We start from the raw sequence: 14,497 nt of genomic DNA, 5'->3' as shown, positions 1-14,497 counted from the left end.
GCCCAGAGTGTCTCCGCTGTTCCCAAGCCTCCCAAGTCAAGGCTCCTGGAGTTGTGGCAGGGGGAGGGGAGGGGGTAGAGCTGACTTAGGGTCTGCTGGTACCCTGCACTGCCAGCTTCCAGGCTCCTGGACCTCTTGCTTCTTTCCCCTCCCCTGCATTTCTGGACCACTTCCTGCGAAGACCCTCACTCCAACACATGGGTCTGTAAATGGCTGAGCTCCAGATAAATTGAGATTAAAACTAATGCCATGGGAATCCTAGACCTCATGCAAACAAGGGATATGGGTGAACATGTGTTTCAACATCCAGAACATTCCATAACAATCAGAGTCCTGGAACATTCTAGAACAGTTATGGACCTGGCCATTCATGCCATACAGATGATGTATAGGGAACAGTCAGGCTGCTACCTCTCACATCTGGCCCTAAATCTTATCTAAAGTTTCGATTTGTGTACTAAAGACCCAGAAACAGATGCAAACCTCTCTGAAATACATAAAGCTCATTACCAAGTCCCATTCCCAAATGCCTCTTCTGAAATATCTTTTTAAATTTTCTTCATTTCCCTTCCACTCAGTCCCACTGGTCTGTGGGCTTTGAGGTCTCTCACTATGACCCCTGCATCTCCTGGCTCCTTGCAGCTCTCAGCACCTGGTAGGTGCTGGGTCTATTAATGAAATAATGACTTTATGTCTCCCAATGTCACATGCAGGGCCACCCCCTCTGAGCCACGCCCCAGCCCTGTGCAAAGGCTTCTTGCCACTTCTCAGCAGCTGCGGGTCTAACTTAATTAGGTGAATGAGAAAAAACAACCTAAACTGTTCACCGAAATGGTAATTTAACTGGTCATGCAGATAAGTTGTCTTTTTAGAATTTCAGATAAACACGCTTCCTTCACAAATTCAGATGGTAAAGTGACAGTCACTCCGCACAGCAAATGCAGGGTTGCCGTTAACGGAGTGCCCATCACCACCACGACGAAGCTGCAGCATTTGGTAAACTTTCCTGCTGGATCTTAGAATTTCCTGTCTGACCTAGGAGAGAGCTAGAGTGAAGGCTGGGCAGGGCTGGGTGCTACCACCCCGTGTCCCCTGCTGCGGTGACGTTCTAATGACAGGGTCACAGCTGTGCAGCCAGGGGAGGTCTGGTATTAATGACCTCATGTGTGTTCTTGGGCAAATCATTTCCTTTCTTGGGACCTCACTTATAGAAAGGGTGAGCTAGGTGATCCCCAAGATCCCATCCACCTCTACCATTTTATGACATTTCATGTCACAGCACCTTGCAAACACGGACCTCCTGCCACCCCCTCCCTGCCACCTCAGCTGGGACCCAGCACCGCAGGGGCTCCTTCCAGCCTCCTGCAGTCCTATCCTCTCTCCAGAGTCTTTTTTTTTTTAAAAAAAGATTTATTTATTTATGCGTACAAGAACCGGGGTACAGGCCAGAGGTGTGGGGGGTGAGAAGATTTACCAGAGAGAGTGGGGAGCAGAACAGGCAGATCTACTGAAATACACTGCTGAGGTCCCCAGGGTATTCTAGATAAGCAAACTGACCAGCTCGCTCCCTCCTTCAAGTCCTCAGTGGCCTCCCTTTCAGAACACCCACCTCACTGCTCCTCACATTTCTCCTGGTCACACTGATCTCTTAGTTGCTTGAAGCATCCAAGCTTTGTTGGGAAGCAGCCTTCTCTGCCTCTCTAGAGTTTTCCTCACTTGAAGTTTCACCTCAAGAGTGCACCTCTGCGGGAGACCTCTCTAGTCCCTGCGTCACCCAGGCCCCCTGTCCTCTGCAGAGGCAGCACCTTTGTCCTGCTGGTGTCTCTCCAAGCGATGGTTGCCTCCTTAATCCACCTCCTGGAGGAGAGGATTGGGTCTCTGGTCCCCACTGCTCCCTAGTGTCCTGAGGAGTCAGTGCTCCTGTTGACCGCAGGGAGAAATAAGTGAAAGCAGGTGCACAGAAGCAAGACCCAGCCCGTCCTCACCATGGTTCTTTCCCAGCACTCGTGCTCGGGGGAGTCCTATGAGGGGCGCATCCTGAGTCCACCGTCTGCTCCTAGGACCGCATCATCTTGGGGCCCAGCAGTGCCTACCTCTACGTTGGGTTTCCTTCAGAACGCGGCAGCGAGGACTTGAGCAGGTTCGACTACGACTTCTTCCAGCAGGAGAGGGCGGCCGCAGAGGGCGTGAGTGTGGACAAGCTCGGTAAGCAGCTCCGGGCTCCCGACTCGGCTGTCCTCGTGTGCAGACGTGAAAGCAACTGCTTTCCCTGGGTGCTCTCCTGTTGCCTTAAAAATGATCTTTTATTGTGTCAAAGCACATCCAGGAAGTTGAAATGTGATCTCTAAACACAGAGGGACACGTGCCAAACAGTTTGATTCACTAGGCTGTTTCCCCCAGTCACGGTAAAGATGGCCTCGGGCCTAGGGGATACTGGCCGGTCGCCCACGGAGGCAAGAAATGGGATTATTGCTGCGTCCGGAAAAGCGAGTGAGTGGCCAGTGATTGACCAGGCAAAGGCCACTGTAAATTCCTAATCTTTTACAAATTAACATCTCAGAGCTGGGAGTGCAGGCCTGGTTAACAGTAAGTAGACAATGGTCATTCTCTCAGGAAATTCTAGACTCCTTCCTTTCACGGCTGGGCCATGGCAGTAAAAAACAGTTATCCTTGCACTTTTTTTTTTTAAGATTTTATTTATTTTTATGTAGAAGAACTGGGGTGTAGGGCAGAAGTGCAGGAGGTGAGAGGATTTACCAGAGACAGAGCAGGGAGCAAAACAGGCAGATTGACCAAAATACGTGGCTGAGGGGAGCAGCGGGCAAGTCCGGAGAGGTCTGCTGCGCCATGTGGGTCACCTTCCTGGCCAGGGATCGAACTGGTGCTGCAGTGGCTTCGGATAGCTTTACAGTGCTGAGACTTAACCCCTGCACCACCAGGGAGGCCCCTATCCTTCCATCTTGTTTCTATGTTTTGGATGATTTCTTTTTTTTTAAAGATTTATTTATTTATTTATTTATTTATACAAGCACTGGGTACAGTCAGAAGCGCGGGAGGGTGAGAGAATTCACCAGAGCCAGAGCAGGGAGCAGAGCAGGCAGACTGACGAAACACACTGCTGAGAGGAGCAGTGGGCGCGGCAAGAGAGGTCGGCACGCCATGTGGGACCCTCGCCAGGCAGCCGGGGATTGAACCAGTGCTGCAGAGGCTGCGGGCAGCCTTGCAACCCCGCGCTCAACCGCTGCACCACCGGGGAGGCCCAGAAGTCCTGTCTTTTAAACGAATAAACATTTTGCAGGGAGAGATGGTGGCATGTTGGTATCTACCTGTAACATGTTGATATCTATATGTCACATTTTTAGCCACTCATTTATCATCCCTTGATCGTTCTTACTTGGATTAATTATTATGATAATTCTTGTCAAATGGTGAATTTCTAGCTCCATCGTTTCTGCTACATTTATTTGAAGAAATTCTATTATAAGAAGTTTTCTTCTATTCATCATTCATTGAATTACTCATCAAATAACTACATTTTAAAGTCATAAGCATGTAATTAAAAGAAAAAAGCTAAGTAGGTGGAGAAAAAACACACTTCCTGACTTTTACTTCAGTAGTTGATCATCTCAACCCACAAATCTTTCTTTTCTGTTTTTAGATTTTTTTATTTTTTTAAACAATATTTGCTTCCCCCAACCCCTTCAGGTTGAGTCCCCATAGAATTTCCTTCCCCAAGACACCCACGCACCATCACCTCAGTCCCCTGTGCTCCTCCCTCCCTCCGTCTCTCTAATCCCTTTCCCTCCTCCTCCCCTGCAGGATGTCTCTCATTTATAATTGTCTGTTTTTGCTTTGTTGTGTTTTGTACTGTTGTTATTTTTTTTATGCTGATGTCTTATTTGGTTACCCTATATTTCTGTTGTAAGTGAAACCATCTGATATTTTTCTTTTTCCTTCTGGCTTATTTCACTGAGCATAATTCCTTCTAGCTCCATCCATGTTGCTGCAAATGACATGAGTTTATCTTTTTTGATTGCTGAATAGTATTCCATTGTGTATCTATATCACATCTTCTTGATCCAGTCATCTATTTTTGGGCATTTGGTCAACCCACAAATCTTGGTAACACCCCAGTGCAAGTGACTGACTTCAGTCTGATTTTTCCCCAGGTGCTGTGAGCAAAGGCGATGGGAAAGCAGACCCCAGTGTCTTGGCTGCATTCCAGGACTACATCAAACTGATGCCGCTGGTTGCAGAAGCAAATCAAATGAGTGAGGAGCTAAAGAAGGTAAAAGCTGAAAAATGGTATGATGCCAGGTCTGGAAAGAACCTTGAGAATCAGTTGTGACAGACCTTGTCTGACACCCAACCTTTCCAGTTCCAGCCATTTTGGGTCCACTGTGGTCACTAAGACACCCCCCCCCCAATCCCTAAGACTCCAGACCATCACTTGCTCCCCATAATCACCCATCCCAGACAACTCTCCAAAGGGGTCTCTTTGGGTCAGTCCTGGGCTGGGTTTGGCTCCCTGGAACCTTGTAAGAGACTTGGTCACTTTAGTAAGAACTATACATGTAATTTCTGGGATATTGATAAATAAAATGCTGATGCTTTATCATTTCCTTTGGGGGAATTCCAAGGAGCAAGAATTGGACCATCTTTTTTCTTAAAAAAAATATATAATTTTTTCATTGGTTTACAACATGATATGATTTAGGGGTGTAGGTTCACACCTCTTCAGATGTATGTTACTGTCATAGGAATCTGGGTCTAGCTACTTACTGCTCATAAGCCAAAACTCGGGATACCCGGGGAGCCGATGAACCCTTGTCTCTACAGCCATCTCCCTAACTGGGGAGAAGCAAGGCCTTATATGGGGTAGTAATAAGTAAAGGGAAAGGCGAACGTGTCTGTATTGCCAGGATTTCAGGAAAATAGTTGAGGGTCTCCAGGGACTATATTCAGGCCCCTTTTCTTCCAAGTTTGGTCTTGACCAGATCTGCCGCGGTGCTGGTGGGTGTGCTTTGCACTATGGTCATGAGGTTTGGCTTAACCCTGGTCTTACTTCTACCTCCATCTTGGTCTCAGCCAGTCTTGCCTGTTTTTCTCTGGTTTTGTCTGCAAAATGATAAACAGCTGCAGAGCAAGAATGAGCAATGCAAGGATGAGAAACACATGATTATTAGGCCAGTAACAATCCCCTCCTCTGTATCTGCTCCTCATTCTTGAGGGGTGATGGACAAAGGTTTGTCTTTTGTAACTGCTTCCTGCTTGAAGGGGCAGGAGTTTGGGGTGCCCATAGAAGAGCAGAATCTTCCCCTAGCTAACTTCAGCTATAACTGGTTGTTGCAGGGTTATATTCCAATTATTTATACCTTCGAGTTACAATTATTCATAAGTTTTAATGTCTCCAGCCTTTTGGAGACTAAGGGGTCTAATTCAGGAGACAAGGCCCAAAGGCCAATAGCATTAAGCTTATTATAGCAACCACGGCCCAGCCATTCAAACCAATTAGAAAAGACTTTCTTTATAATAGGAATTCAAGGCCAGGATTCAGTGTTTTTTCAGGGTGTCCTGTCCCTCCTCCTCTTCTGGGTAGCCCCTTCTTTTTCTGCATTTTCAGTTCCCAGCAGGCATGAGAACACAGCTCAATGCGGTCTTCATTTGCTCAGGATGTCAGATAAACTGCATCTGTAAGTACAAACCTTAAAGAGGAAATTCAGACAATTTCTTTTTCTTTTGTGTTCTTTAAGGTCTGAAAGAAAGTTAACTATTTAGTCTCTGATCCATTACCATGCCACACCCACCACTAAAGCACCAATAATCTTCCACCGTAGTCCATCGGGCTCTCTCTCCCCTGTGCTCCTCACCCCTGCGACACCCCTTTGGTAGCCTCAATTCTACAGTCAGGCTTCTAGGGTTTATTTTTGTTTAGCTATGTCTGTTACTTTGTTTTGTTTATTTATATGCCACATATGACTAAAATTTTCTGGTATTTTTCTTTCTCCTTCTCACTTTTAGCGTAATCACTTCTAGCTCCATTCATGTTGTCACAAATGGCAAGAGTTCATCTTTTTTATAGCCGAGTAGTATTTCGTTATGTATACATGACACATCACTTAATCCACTCATCTGTCCTTAAGCACTTAGTTTGTTTTCATGGGTTGACTATTGGAAATAGTGCTGCAATCAACAAGGGCATGCAGATGTCCCGTCAAATTAGTTTTAGTGTTTCTGATCTTATAGTAGAAACCTCGGAGTGGAATTGCTGGATTGTATGTTCCATCTTCTTTTAGAAAGCGTTTGGAGAGAATGAAAACAAAAATGCCAAAATGGTAGAAACTGATAAATGGAGGATTATTTAGTGATAAATGTTTCTCTTCCAGGGACTTAAAATGGAATTGAAAGTGAAGAATTTAGCATCATCAGATTCCAGGGGCTGTGACCTACAAAAAGAGGTCATGGTGAAGGTGACCAACCAAATGACTCACGAGGTGAGGCTTTCTCTGAGTGGGCATGAGCCTCTCCAAGGGGTCCTCAGTTTTCTTGAGCACACAGGTTAATTGTCCCGTGGAAACCCAGCAAAGGGGTGCGATGTTCCAAGTGTGAGCTGGGATTCTGGGGACAGACTTTATGTAGAGGAGGATGTTCCCCATGGGCCCCTTCCTGGGCCTCCCCCACCCAGTTCTCAGCTCCTGCCTAACCACCAGCATCGAGCACTTTCAGTTTCCTCTTAACATGACTCAGAGGTTTTAGTACCGGAAGGGACCCTGAAAGTGTATCCAAGTGGCAATGGTGTCCTTGTGCACGTGCATGCCAGCGAGATCTGCCACTCTGCACAATAAGAAAATCCACACTTGCATTAAGATTCCTACAAAGGCCGTTTTGCGAGCTACACTAGCTGATGCACTCCCATGTTTGACATGACTCCCAATCGGGAAGGTCCTGCTTGGGAACTTAAGACACCTTTCCTTTGACAGAAAAGAGTAGGCTTATATTTTGATGTCCCAAATTCATATTGTTCCTTTGGAGCAGCCCCAGACTTCCACACCAGCCAAGTGCTCGCTCCTTAGCCCCTCCTCAGGGGATGTTCCTTAATTCCCTCATTACCCTGGGAGGGCTGCTCCCTCCCAAATCTCTGTTTCTGTCTCTCTGTCTCCCTCTGTCTCTCTCTGTCTGTCTGTCTGTCTGTCTGTCTGTCTCTCTCTCTCACACACACACACACACACACTCGCTGCCTCCCCACAACCCCTTTACCACTGAGTCCTGGGTACACTTCAGCAGTCCTTGCCCAAAGCTGTCACTCAGATGAAAGCATTCCAGCCAGGGAATTGATCCTGCGCCCCGCCTGTCCCACACAGCCTCCTCCTGACCTGCAAGGGTGGCAGCACATTTACTTAGAGGGGCCTGTGGCCTATGATAAGTAATGAGACCGAGGACTGGTTTCATGATCTTGATTCCCACTATCTTAGTTCCCTCACCTGGGGGCCTTATAAAAAGTGAAAAAACTCACTAGGATTCCTCTTGGACTCTGCAGCCCATTCTTGTGTCCCATCTGGTTCTTAGTCTTTGACTCTTCTAGGAGAGGAATGATGTGCTCCTTACTTGAGGCAAATAAACAAGAATGAAATCTTTTGGGCCTCCCTGCTGGCGCAAGGGGTGAAGCACCACACTATGAGGTTACCTGCAGCCTCTGCAGTACGAGTTTGATCCCCAGCCGGCCAGGAGCAACCCACATGCCGCAGCAGACGTCTCCTGTCTCGCCTGCTGCTCCCCTCAGCAGTGTATTTCAGTCAGTCTGCCTGTTCTGCTCCCCACTCCATCTCTGGTGAATCCTCTCACACCCCGCATCTCTGGCCTGTACCCCAGCTCTTGATGCATAAATAAATAAATCTTAAAAAAAAAAAAGAATGAAATCTTTTTAGCATCTGGAGGATGTCCTTTTTATGAAGATTCACTAACACTCAGAAAACAAATGATTTGCCTGTTTGTTTTGTTTTGTTTTGTTTTTCCCCAAGTTGCTCAGAGGAGTTGCTGGTTTTCCATGGTGATCACTTCTGACGTGGTGTCAATGGTCAGGACACTTTCCGTGTAACTTGAATCCCCTGTGCTCTGGCTTCTCCCAGCAGCCAGTGCTGATAAAGAGACCCTGCCCCTCCCTGTCCTGGAGTTTCTGCTCACAGGGTGTGTGCGCCCGTTTATTGTCACAGCTCTGTAGGGGAAGGGTCTGAGGTGGACCTCACTGGGCTAATGGCAAGGCGTTGGGAGGCTTGCTTGGCTTTCTGGGTTGGGGGGAGTTGGGGCAGATTCTGTTTGCTTGATTTCTCACCTTTTGAGGCCTCCAATATTCTGTTACTTGTGGCCATCTTTTTGTGCCCACCTGGATAAACCAAGTTAACCTACTTATTGTCATATCAGCCGATAGGCAAACTTAGTTCCCTTTCGCCCCAGGTCCCGGAGACTAGGACGTGGACATCTTTGAGGGTCATTCTTCTTGCACCTCAGTCCCAAACCTTCATTTCTCCTGGGAGGGTGTGATTTCTGTCTCCTCCACTACCTCCTCTGAGTCACTTCCTGGCCTCCGGCAAGTGAAGAATGCTGAAATAATAGCTCCAGGAATGAGTATGGGGCTCTTAAAGGACCGCACATAGCCGGTATGATATGTTACGTGGCCTTAGGGTCCCAAGACCCACCTTATCAGAGCAGCGTGCTTGGGGGGAAAAAAAACATTAAAAGGAATTGTTAGGGCAACAACATGGATGAAATCAAGTATTAGTGACCTGCCTTTGTGTTTCCAGGTGTGGATCTGGTCAAAGGCCAAGTTTATCAACAGGAGATTCCTAATGGAGGAAGTCTACCAGCGTTTTCTAGATGGAGAAGACAGCGGTGTGGCGCAGCAGGATGACCCTTTCTGGGATCCCATTGAGGCCATCCCCTTGGGCTCGGCTCACATCTGGCTTCAGGCGCTTGCTTACTGCATGAAGCTAGAAGAACAAGTGGAGTTTCTGAACTGCGATGGACTGGATGAGGCAGTGCTGTGTATCCATATAATGCCCTGCTCCCCGACAGGACAGTGGGTGTCTCCTTATCTCTCTGCCTAGTTCTGGGTCAGTCACACATAGCAAACTCCTGGAGGAGGTGGTCTACTTGGGACTCTAAAGATGTCATTCATGGTGCTAATAAACGAGCTCATTCATTCATGATTTGGCCACGTCAAATCTGATCTTTGCCATGGCAGCCAAATCTGCTAAAAATCTCAAGTCCAGCTGAGCACTGCTCTGGGAACCAAGGGAATGAGGCAGGAGTAGAAGGATCCTTGAACAAGAGCTAGGAGACCTGGGATGGTTCCCAAAAATCTACCCTCAGAATAGAGAAGCAGGTGTTTTGTGGCACCTTCCACCCACACTCCCTGGCACCTGCCACGTGCAGTTCTATCCCCTGCTGCAGGCCCATTCCTGCTGAAGAGGCCCAAGGGCCAGAAGCAGAAAGCTGATTTCTGAGCTCCCTCTTTCTCTGTCCTCTATACAGGCTCTGATAGTTTCTTTGCCCTTAGTCTCAAGGTAGGAATTGAGATGTCTTTGTTTGCTTCTCTAGTTCAATCTGTGCTGCCTGCTGACCTTTGTGGCAATACAGGATCTGTTAAGTATCTCTTGAATGAATGAGTTCCATGGTTGGCAACATTATCTAGCCTTCCTTCAGTGAAACTGGTCATCTCTTAAGCCTGTACAATTCCCTATGACTTCACAACCCTGACTTGCTTAGACCCAGTGTAGCCTGTGATTGGTATTCACCTCTTCTGTTTATAGGGCATGTGGCGAGGAAGATGTGGTTATTGACCCCTTGGACCTGCTGGGCAAGAGGATGGATTTCCAGATTCACATTGTGCAGTGCCTTGGCACCAAGTGGCTAAAGGAAGATGCAGTTCGGGGTGTTCAGATGGGGTACAGATCACCCTGCACTGCTGCTGTGCACAAACCACCCACCTTATGGGCCTGGTGGGAGGCTGGTCTCCTCGCAAATATTACAAAGGGATTCCTTTCTTTAGTTTCACCCAAAAATGATTTATCCCCCATCTGTTTAATAGGGAGGAAACACATGTTCCTCCAGGTGGCTGGGCTGTGAGCAATGAGTAGTGATCCTTCTAAGTAATTGAAGCAGTACAGTCAGAAATTTTAATTATCACAAATAATTTCCAGAAAATTGTATCATTTACATAGAATTTTTTAAGTCTATGCCATATTATATTACAATATGGCAGAAGCACTAGTTATGCCTAAACTTACTAGGCTTAACGAACGCTAAAAATAAAACAATTAAGAAAGAGAGGTGTTGAGGAAGAACAAAAACCAAATAACCATTTCGGAAGGAGAATGAACAATTTTAGATTATCTGTGTAGAAAGTATCAAAGTTCTTTTCCTTTTTTCACAGACATTTAATATTACCCACGTAGTGATGATGTCCATAGTGAATTGCTGACACATTGGAGGTGGTAATCAGGAGAATCAATTACATATCATTTTTTATCAGCTAACCGATATAGGCCATATTTATTTCACTTGTCTGATTCTTTTCTTCGCAAATGTGTCCTTTCTGCTTTTAAATGATGTTTTACTTATCTTTTCTCAGATACAGAATTTATGATCTTCCAAACAATTTATATACCAAACCTGTATGGAAAATGGTGAACCCCCAAATCGAAGAGACTGTCCAATTTACAGCCTTAAATGTATCTCAGGATTTTCTGAATTATTTACAGACAAATGCTCTTATTGTTGATTTGTGGGGCCTCCAAGGTACTCTGTTTACTTCCTCTTTTGCATGAATTCTTCATCAGATGTCATGTCAGTTTACCTAGGGCTGCAGAGTGGGGAGGAGCTCAAGGACTTAACAGCAATGGCCAAGAGCCATCTCCCCCCTGGATCCCTTCCCCTGGGTCCTAGCCCACATGTGGTTTCAGTCTCCTTATACAACACTGGGCTGGACAACAGAGGTTTCTTTCTCTGATGGTGTCTTCCCTTCTCCCCTACACTACAGAAGGCTGTGTTGAGCTGAGCTGCTCTCAGGCTGACTTCATGGTCACGGGTGAAGGCCACATCATGGTGGACACCAAGAAAATTTCCACTGTGATGGATGCAGGCCAGGTGTGTACATTTATGTGATATTAAATAATATGCATGATAACTGTTTCAGGATCATCAATGTACCTTCCCCTGAACAAACTTTTTCTTACTTTACTCCTGTGTCTCTTGAGGGGTTTAAACCTTGCTCACCACATTCCTGTAAGTAACCAAGATCCTGGGAGAAAAAGCAATTTTAATGTCTAATACATATAGGTATTTTATTTAACTGCATTTCCTGAGCTTGGCCATAACATTGCCATCTAGTTTTCATGTGGTAATAAAAGTTGCCAGTCTCTCAAAGGATATGCAAATAATGCAGCAAAAGGATAAACTGACATGCTTTTTGTAGATGACATCAAACCAGGTATCAGAACTCAATCTGAAGCTGCTCAAGTTAGAACAGGAAACAGAACTGCTTCGAAACATTAACAGAGCCCTCAGAGAGGAAAATGTACTTCTCAAAGAATCACTTGGGAAAACTGGTTCTAGTCAACAAGGTGAGAGGCTACTCGTCTTGGTTGTGTAACTTTTCTCTAAACCTACATTTTGGATGTGTATTTGTCTAAGAAATGACCTTTTTAATGAATTAATTCATATTTTGTTTCATTAAAAAGAGGCATTGCTTTTTTTTTATCTCTTCCCCCTTACAAGATTTCTTTGGATGGATCCAAACTGGTGCCTGGTAAATACTGATTTAGTGGAATGCCATCAAGATAAATAAAATATTCAGACACCCGGATAAATCGATGAATAAGTGTTATCTTTTCTTTTTACCTCAGTACACAAGCCTTCCAGTATCCTGAAGATAACTGGAATGACAGCCCAACTGCCAGCAGCCAAAGAGATGAATCAAATGTACACTCAGCAAGTCAGCTGTGACAGAGAATTTGCCAAAGCTCTTAAAGTGTTCTACCAAAGCATGAGTATGGCGAGAGGACAGTTCCTCAGATTGAGGCATTATAAACTTCCCGTAAGTAACCAGGATCCTGGGAGAAAAAGGAATTTTATTTTCTAATACATATAGGTATTTTATTTAACTGCATTTCCTGAGCTTGGCCATGTGTGTGCTTAAGCAGAAGAGCCTGTAACAGTGTGAGTGTAGAGCTCTCTCAGGCCACCGTCCAGCTTTGTTCTTGCTTTTATATCTTAATGTCCATCTGGCTGGTTCTAGGTCGCCATGGTCATTGCAGGGTTGATATGCATCCACCTGATGACAGACAGAATGTACAGTATTGACACTGTACTTTAGGTTCTAGCCAGTGCAGCAAGGGAAGAAAAGCAAGATATAAAGATTGGGAGGGGAAAAATAAAAGCAATAATAACCTACATTTATATAATACTTACTAATACCTTACATATACTGTCCAATTCTCACACAACCTAAGGATGTAGGTACTGTTATTAGCCATCTGTAGTTGACAGCAGATGAGAGACACAGTATCTTGTACAAGGATCCACAACTAGTAAATGGCAGGACCAAGAGCCAAACCCAGCCACAGTCTACATACTCCCCTACTACACTACACTGCCTCTGCTATTATTCTCAGATGACATGTTTATGTAAACAGACAGTCCAAAATAATTTCTAAAATTAATAGAATTATAAAGTTGCTGGACACAAAATTGCTATTTAAAAATGAACTGCATTTGACTATAATAGCAACAAACAGGAAAAAAATTAGGAGAAAATTTTTATAATTGCATCAAATACATTAAGTTTTTAAAGTCTATAGCTAACATGAAACCGTGGACGTCTCTGAAGAAACATTTAAAATGTGTTAGACAGCTGTTAGGGAAGACCTAAGTAAGTGGAGAAACATGTCCTGTCTCCATGGCATGGAAGATTTGCTATTTTAAATCTGTCAAGTCTTCCTGCCATTCAGCGTCATCCCAATTAAGCGTAATGGAATCTGACAAGATGATTCTATAATTTAGATAGAATTACAAAAGCAAAAATGGCAAAGACAGGACTAGGAGCCCCCAAACAGTGTATTAACCCTGTTACCAAGGTTTATTTTAATGCTTTTATAAGAGACAATATTAAGGTACTGACCCCAAATTACATAATAATCAGAGGAAAAGAAGATTCACTCGGGGTTAAAGAATTGACAAATGGGGCTTCCCCGGTGGCGCAGTGGTTGAGCGCGGGGTTGCGAAGCTGCCCGCAGCCTCTGCAGTGCCGGTTCGATCCCCGGCTGCTCCCCGGCCACCAGAGGAGGGTCCCACATGGCGCGCAGACCTCTCCTGCCGCCCGCTGCTCCCCTCAGCAGTGTACTTCGGTCCTTCTGCCTGTTCTGCATCCTGCTCTGACTCTGGTGAATTCTCTCACCCTCCCGCACTTCTGACTGTACCCAGTGCTTGTATGAATAAATAAATAAATAAATAAATCTTAAAAAAAATTAAAAAAAAAAAAAAAAGAATTGACAAATGACTGAAGTGAGACTGCCGATTACCGTGGCAAGGATGGATTTTTAAATAAACTGTGCTAGGAGAACTAAGAATATATGTGAGAAAGAATGAATTTGGAGTCTTATCTAAAACTATTTCCCCCCAAATCTGATGCTTTTAGCAGAAACTGTAGGAGAATGTCTAAGAAAAAGATTTCTTAAACATGACATGAAAAACACCTGTCTTTCAAGAAAAAGATTGATAGATTCACCTATATTACAATTTTAAACTTTGGTCCAGATGCTAACATGAAGTCAAAGGGATGGGAAAAGTTATTTGTGAAATATTTAACATAATGAATATCTGAAATTAAAAACTACTTTAAAAACCAGTAAGAAAAATATAGATAACCCAATAGAAAAAAATGGTCAAAGGTTTGGAAATCAAAAAGTCCAATAAATATGTGAAAAAGTGCTCAGAAGTTCAGAAAATAGTAATTGAAATGACAATAAATTACAATCCCACCATACTGGCAAAACCTTTAAAGTCTGAAAATACCAAGTTTTGGTGTAGATATGAAGCATTAGAAATGCTTATGCAGTGGGCCTCCCCTGGTGGCACAGCGGTTAACACTGGGCTGTGAAGCTGCCCGCAGCCTCTGCAGCACCAATTCGATCCCCGGCCCCCAGAGAGGTTCCCACATGGCATGACAGACCTCCCGTCCGCTGATCCCCTCAGCAGTGTCCTCCGTCTGACTGCCTGTTCTGTTCCCTGCTCTGGCTCTGGTGAATTCTCTCACCCTCCCGCGCTTCTGACTGTACCCAGTGCTTGTATAAATAAAATACATCTTTAAAAAAAAAATGCTTATGCAGTGCTGGAGTATAAATTAGTACTACTTTATTTTTTTTATAATAAATTTTATTTTTATATTCCCCATACAATTGCAACCCCCCAGTACTACTTTAAAAAATGTTCGCCATTAACCTAA

The 14,497-nt window shown here is 44.8% G+C and overlaps 1 protein-coding gene across 1 annotated transcript in view; it reads left to right on the top strand.

Annotated features, from left to right (window-relative positions):
- LOC119244134 (kinesin-like protein KIF28P) overlaps positions 1–14,497 on the top strand; it is a 45,326-nt gene that overhangs the window by 28,162 nt on the left and 2,667 nt on the right. Inside the window, exons 12-21 of the mRNA XM_054694964.1 lie at positions 873–996; positions 2,061–2,205; positions 4,170–4,288; positions 6,387–6,494; positions 8,799–9,073; positions 9,807–9,941; positions 10,628–10,794; positions 11,036–11,142; positions 11,471–11,618; positions 11,901–12,091. Of these exons, the coding sequence (XP_054550939.1) occupies positions 873–996; positions 2,061–2,205; positions 4,170–4,288; positions 6,387–6,494; positions 8,799–9,073; positions 9,807–9,941; positions 10,628–10,794; positions 11,036–11,142; positions 11,471–11,618; positions 11,901–12,091 (1,519 nt within the window). The remainder of the gene's footprint in view (positions 1–872; positions 997–2,060; positions 2,206–4,169; positions 4,289–6,386; positions 6,495–8,798; positions 9,074–9,806; positions 9,942–10,627; positions 10,795–11,035; positions 11,143–11,470; positions 11,619–11,900; positions 12,092–14,497) is intronic.

This window comes from Talpa occidentalis, unplaced genomic scaffold (genome assembly GCF_014898055.3).
Source record: "Talpa occidentalis isolate TD23 unplaced genomic scaffold, MPIMG_talOcc4v2.1 talOcc4.14, whole genome shotgun sequence".
In the NCBI taxonomy this organism is placed as follows: Eukaryota; Metazoa; Chordata; class Mammalia; order Eulipotyphla; family Talpidae; genus Talpa; species Talpa occidentalis.
Note: the sequence above shows the minus strand (reverse complement) of the source record. Positions and strands in the feature narration are given on the sequence as shown.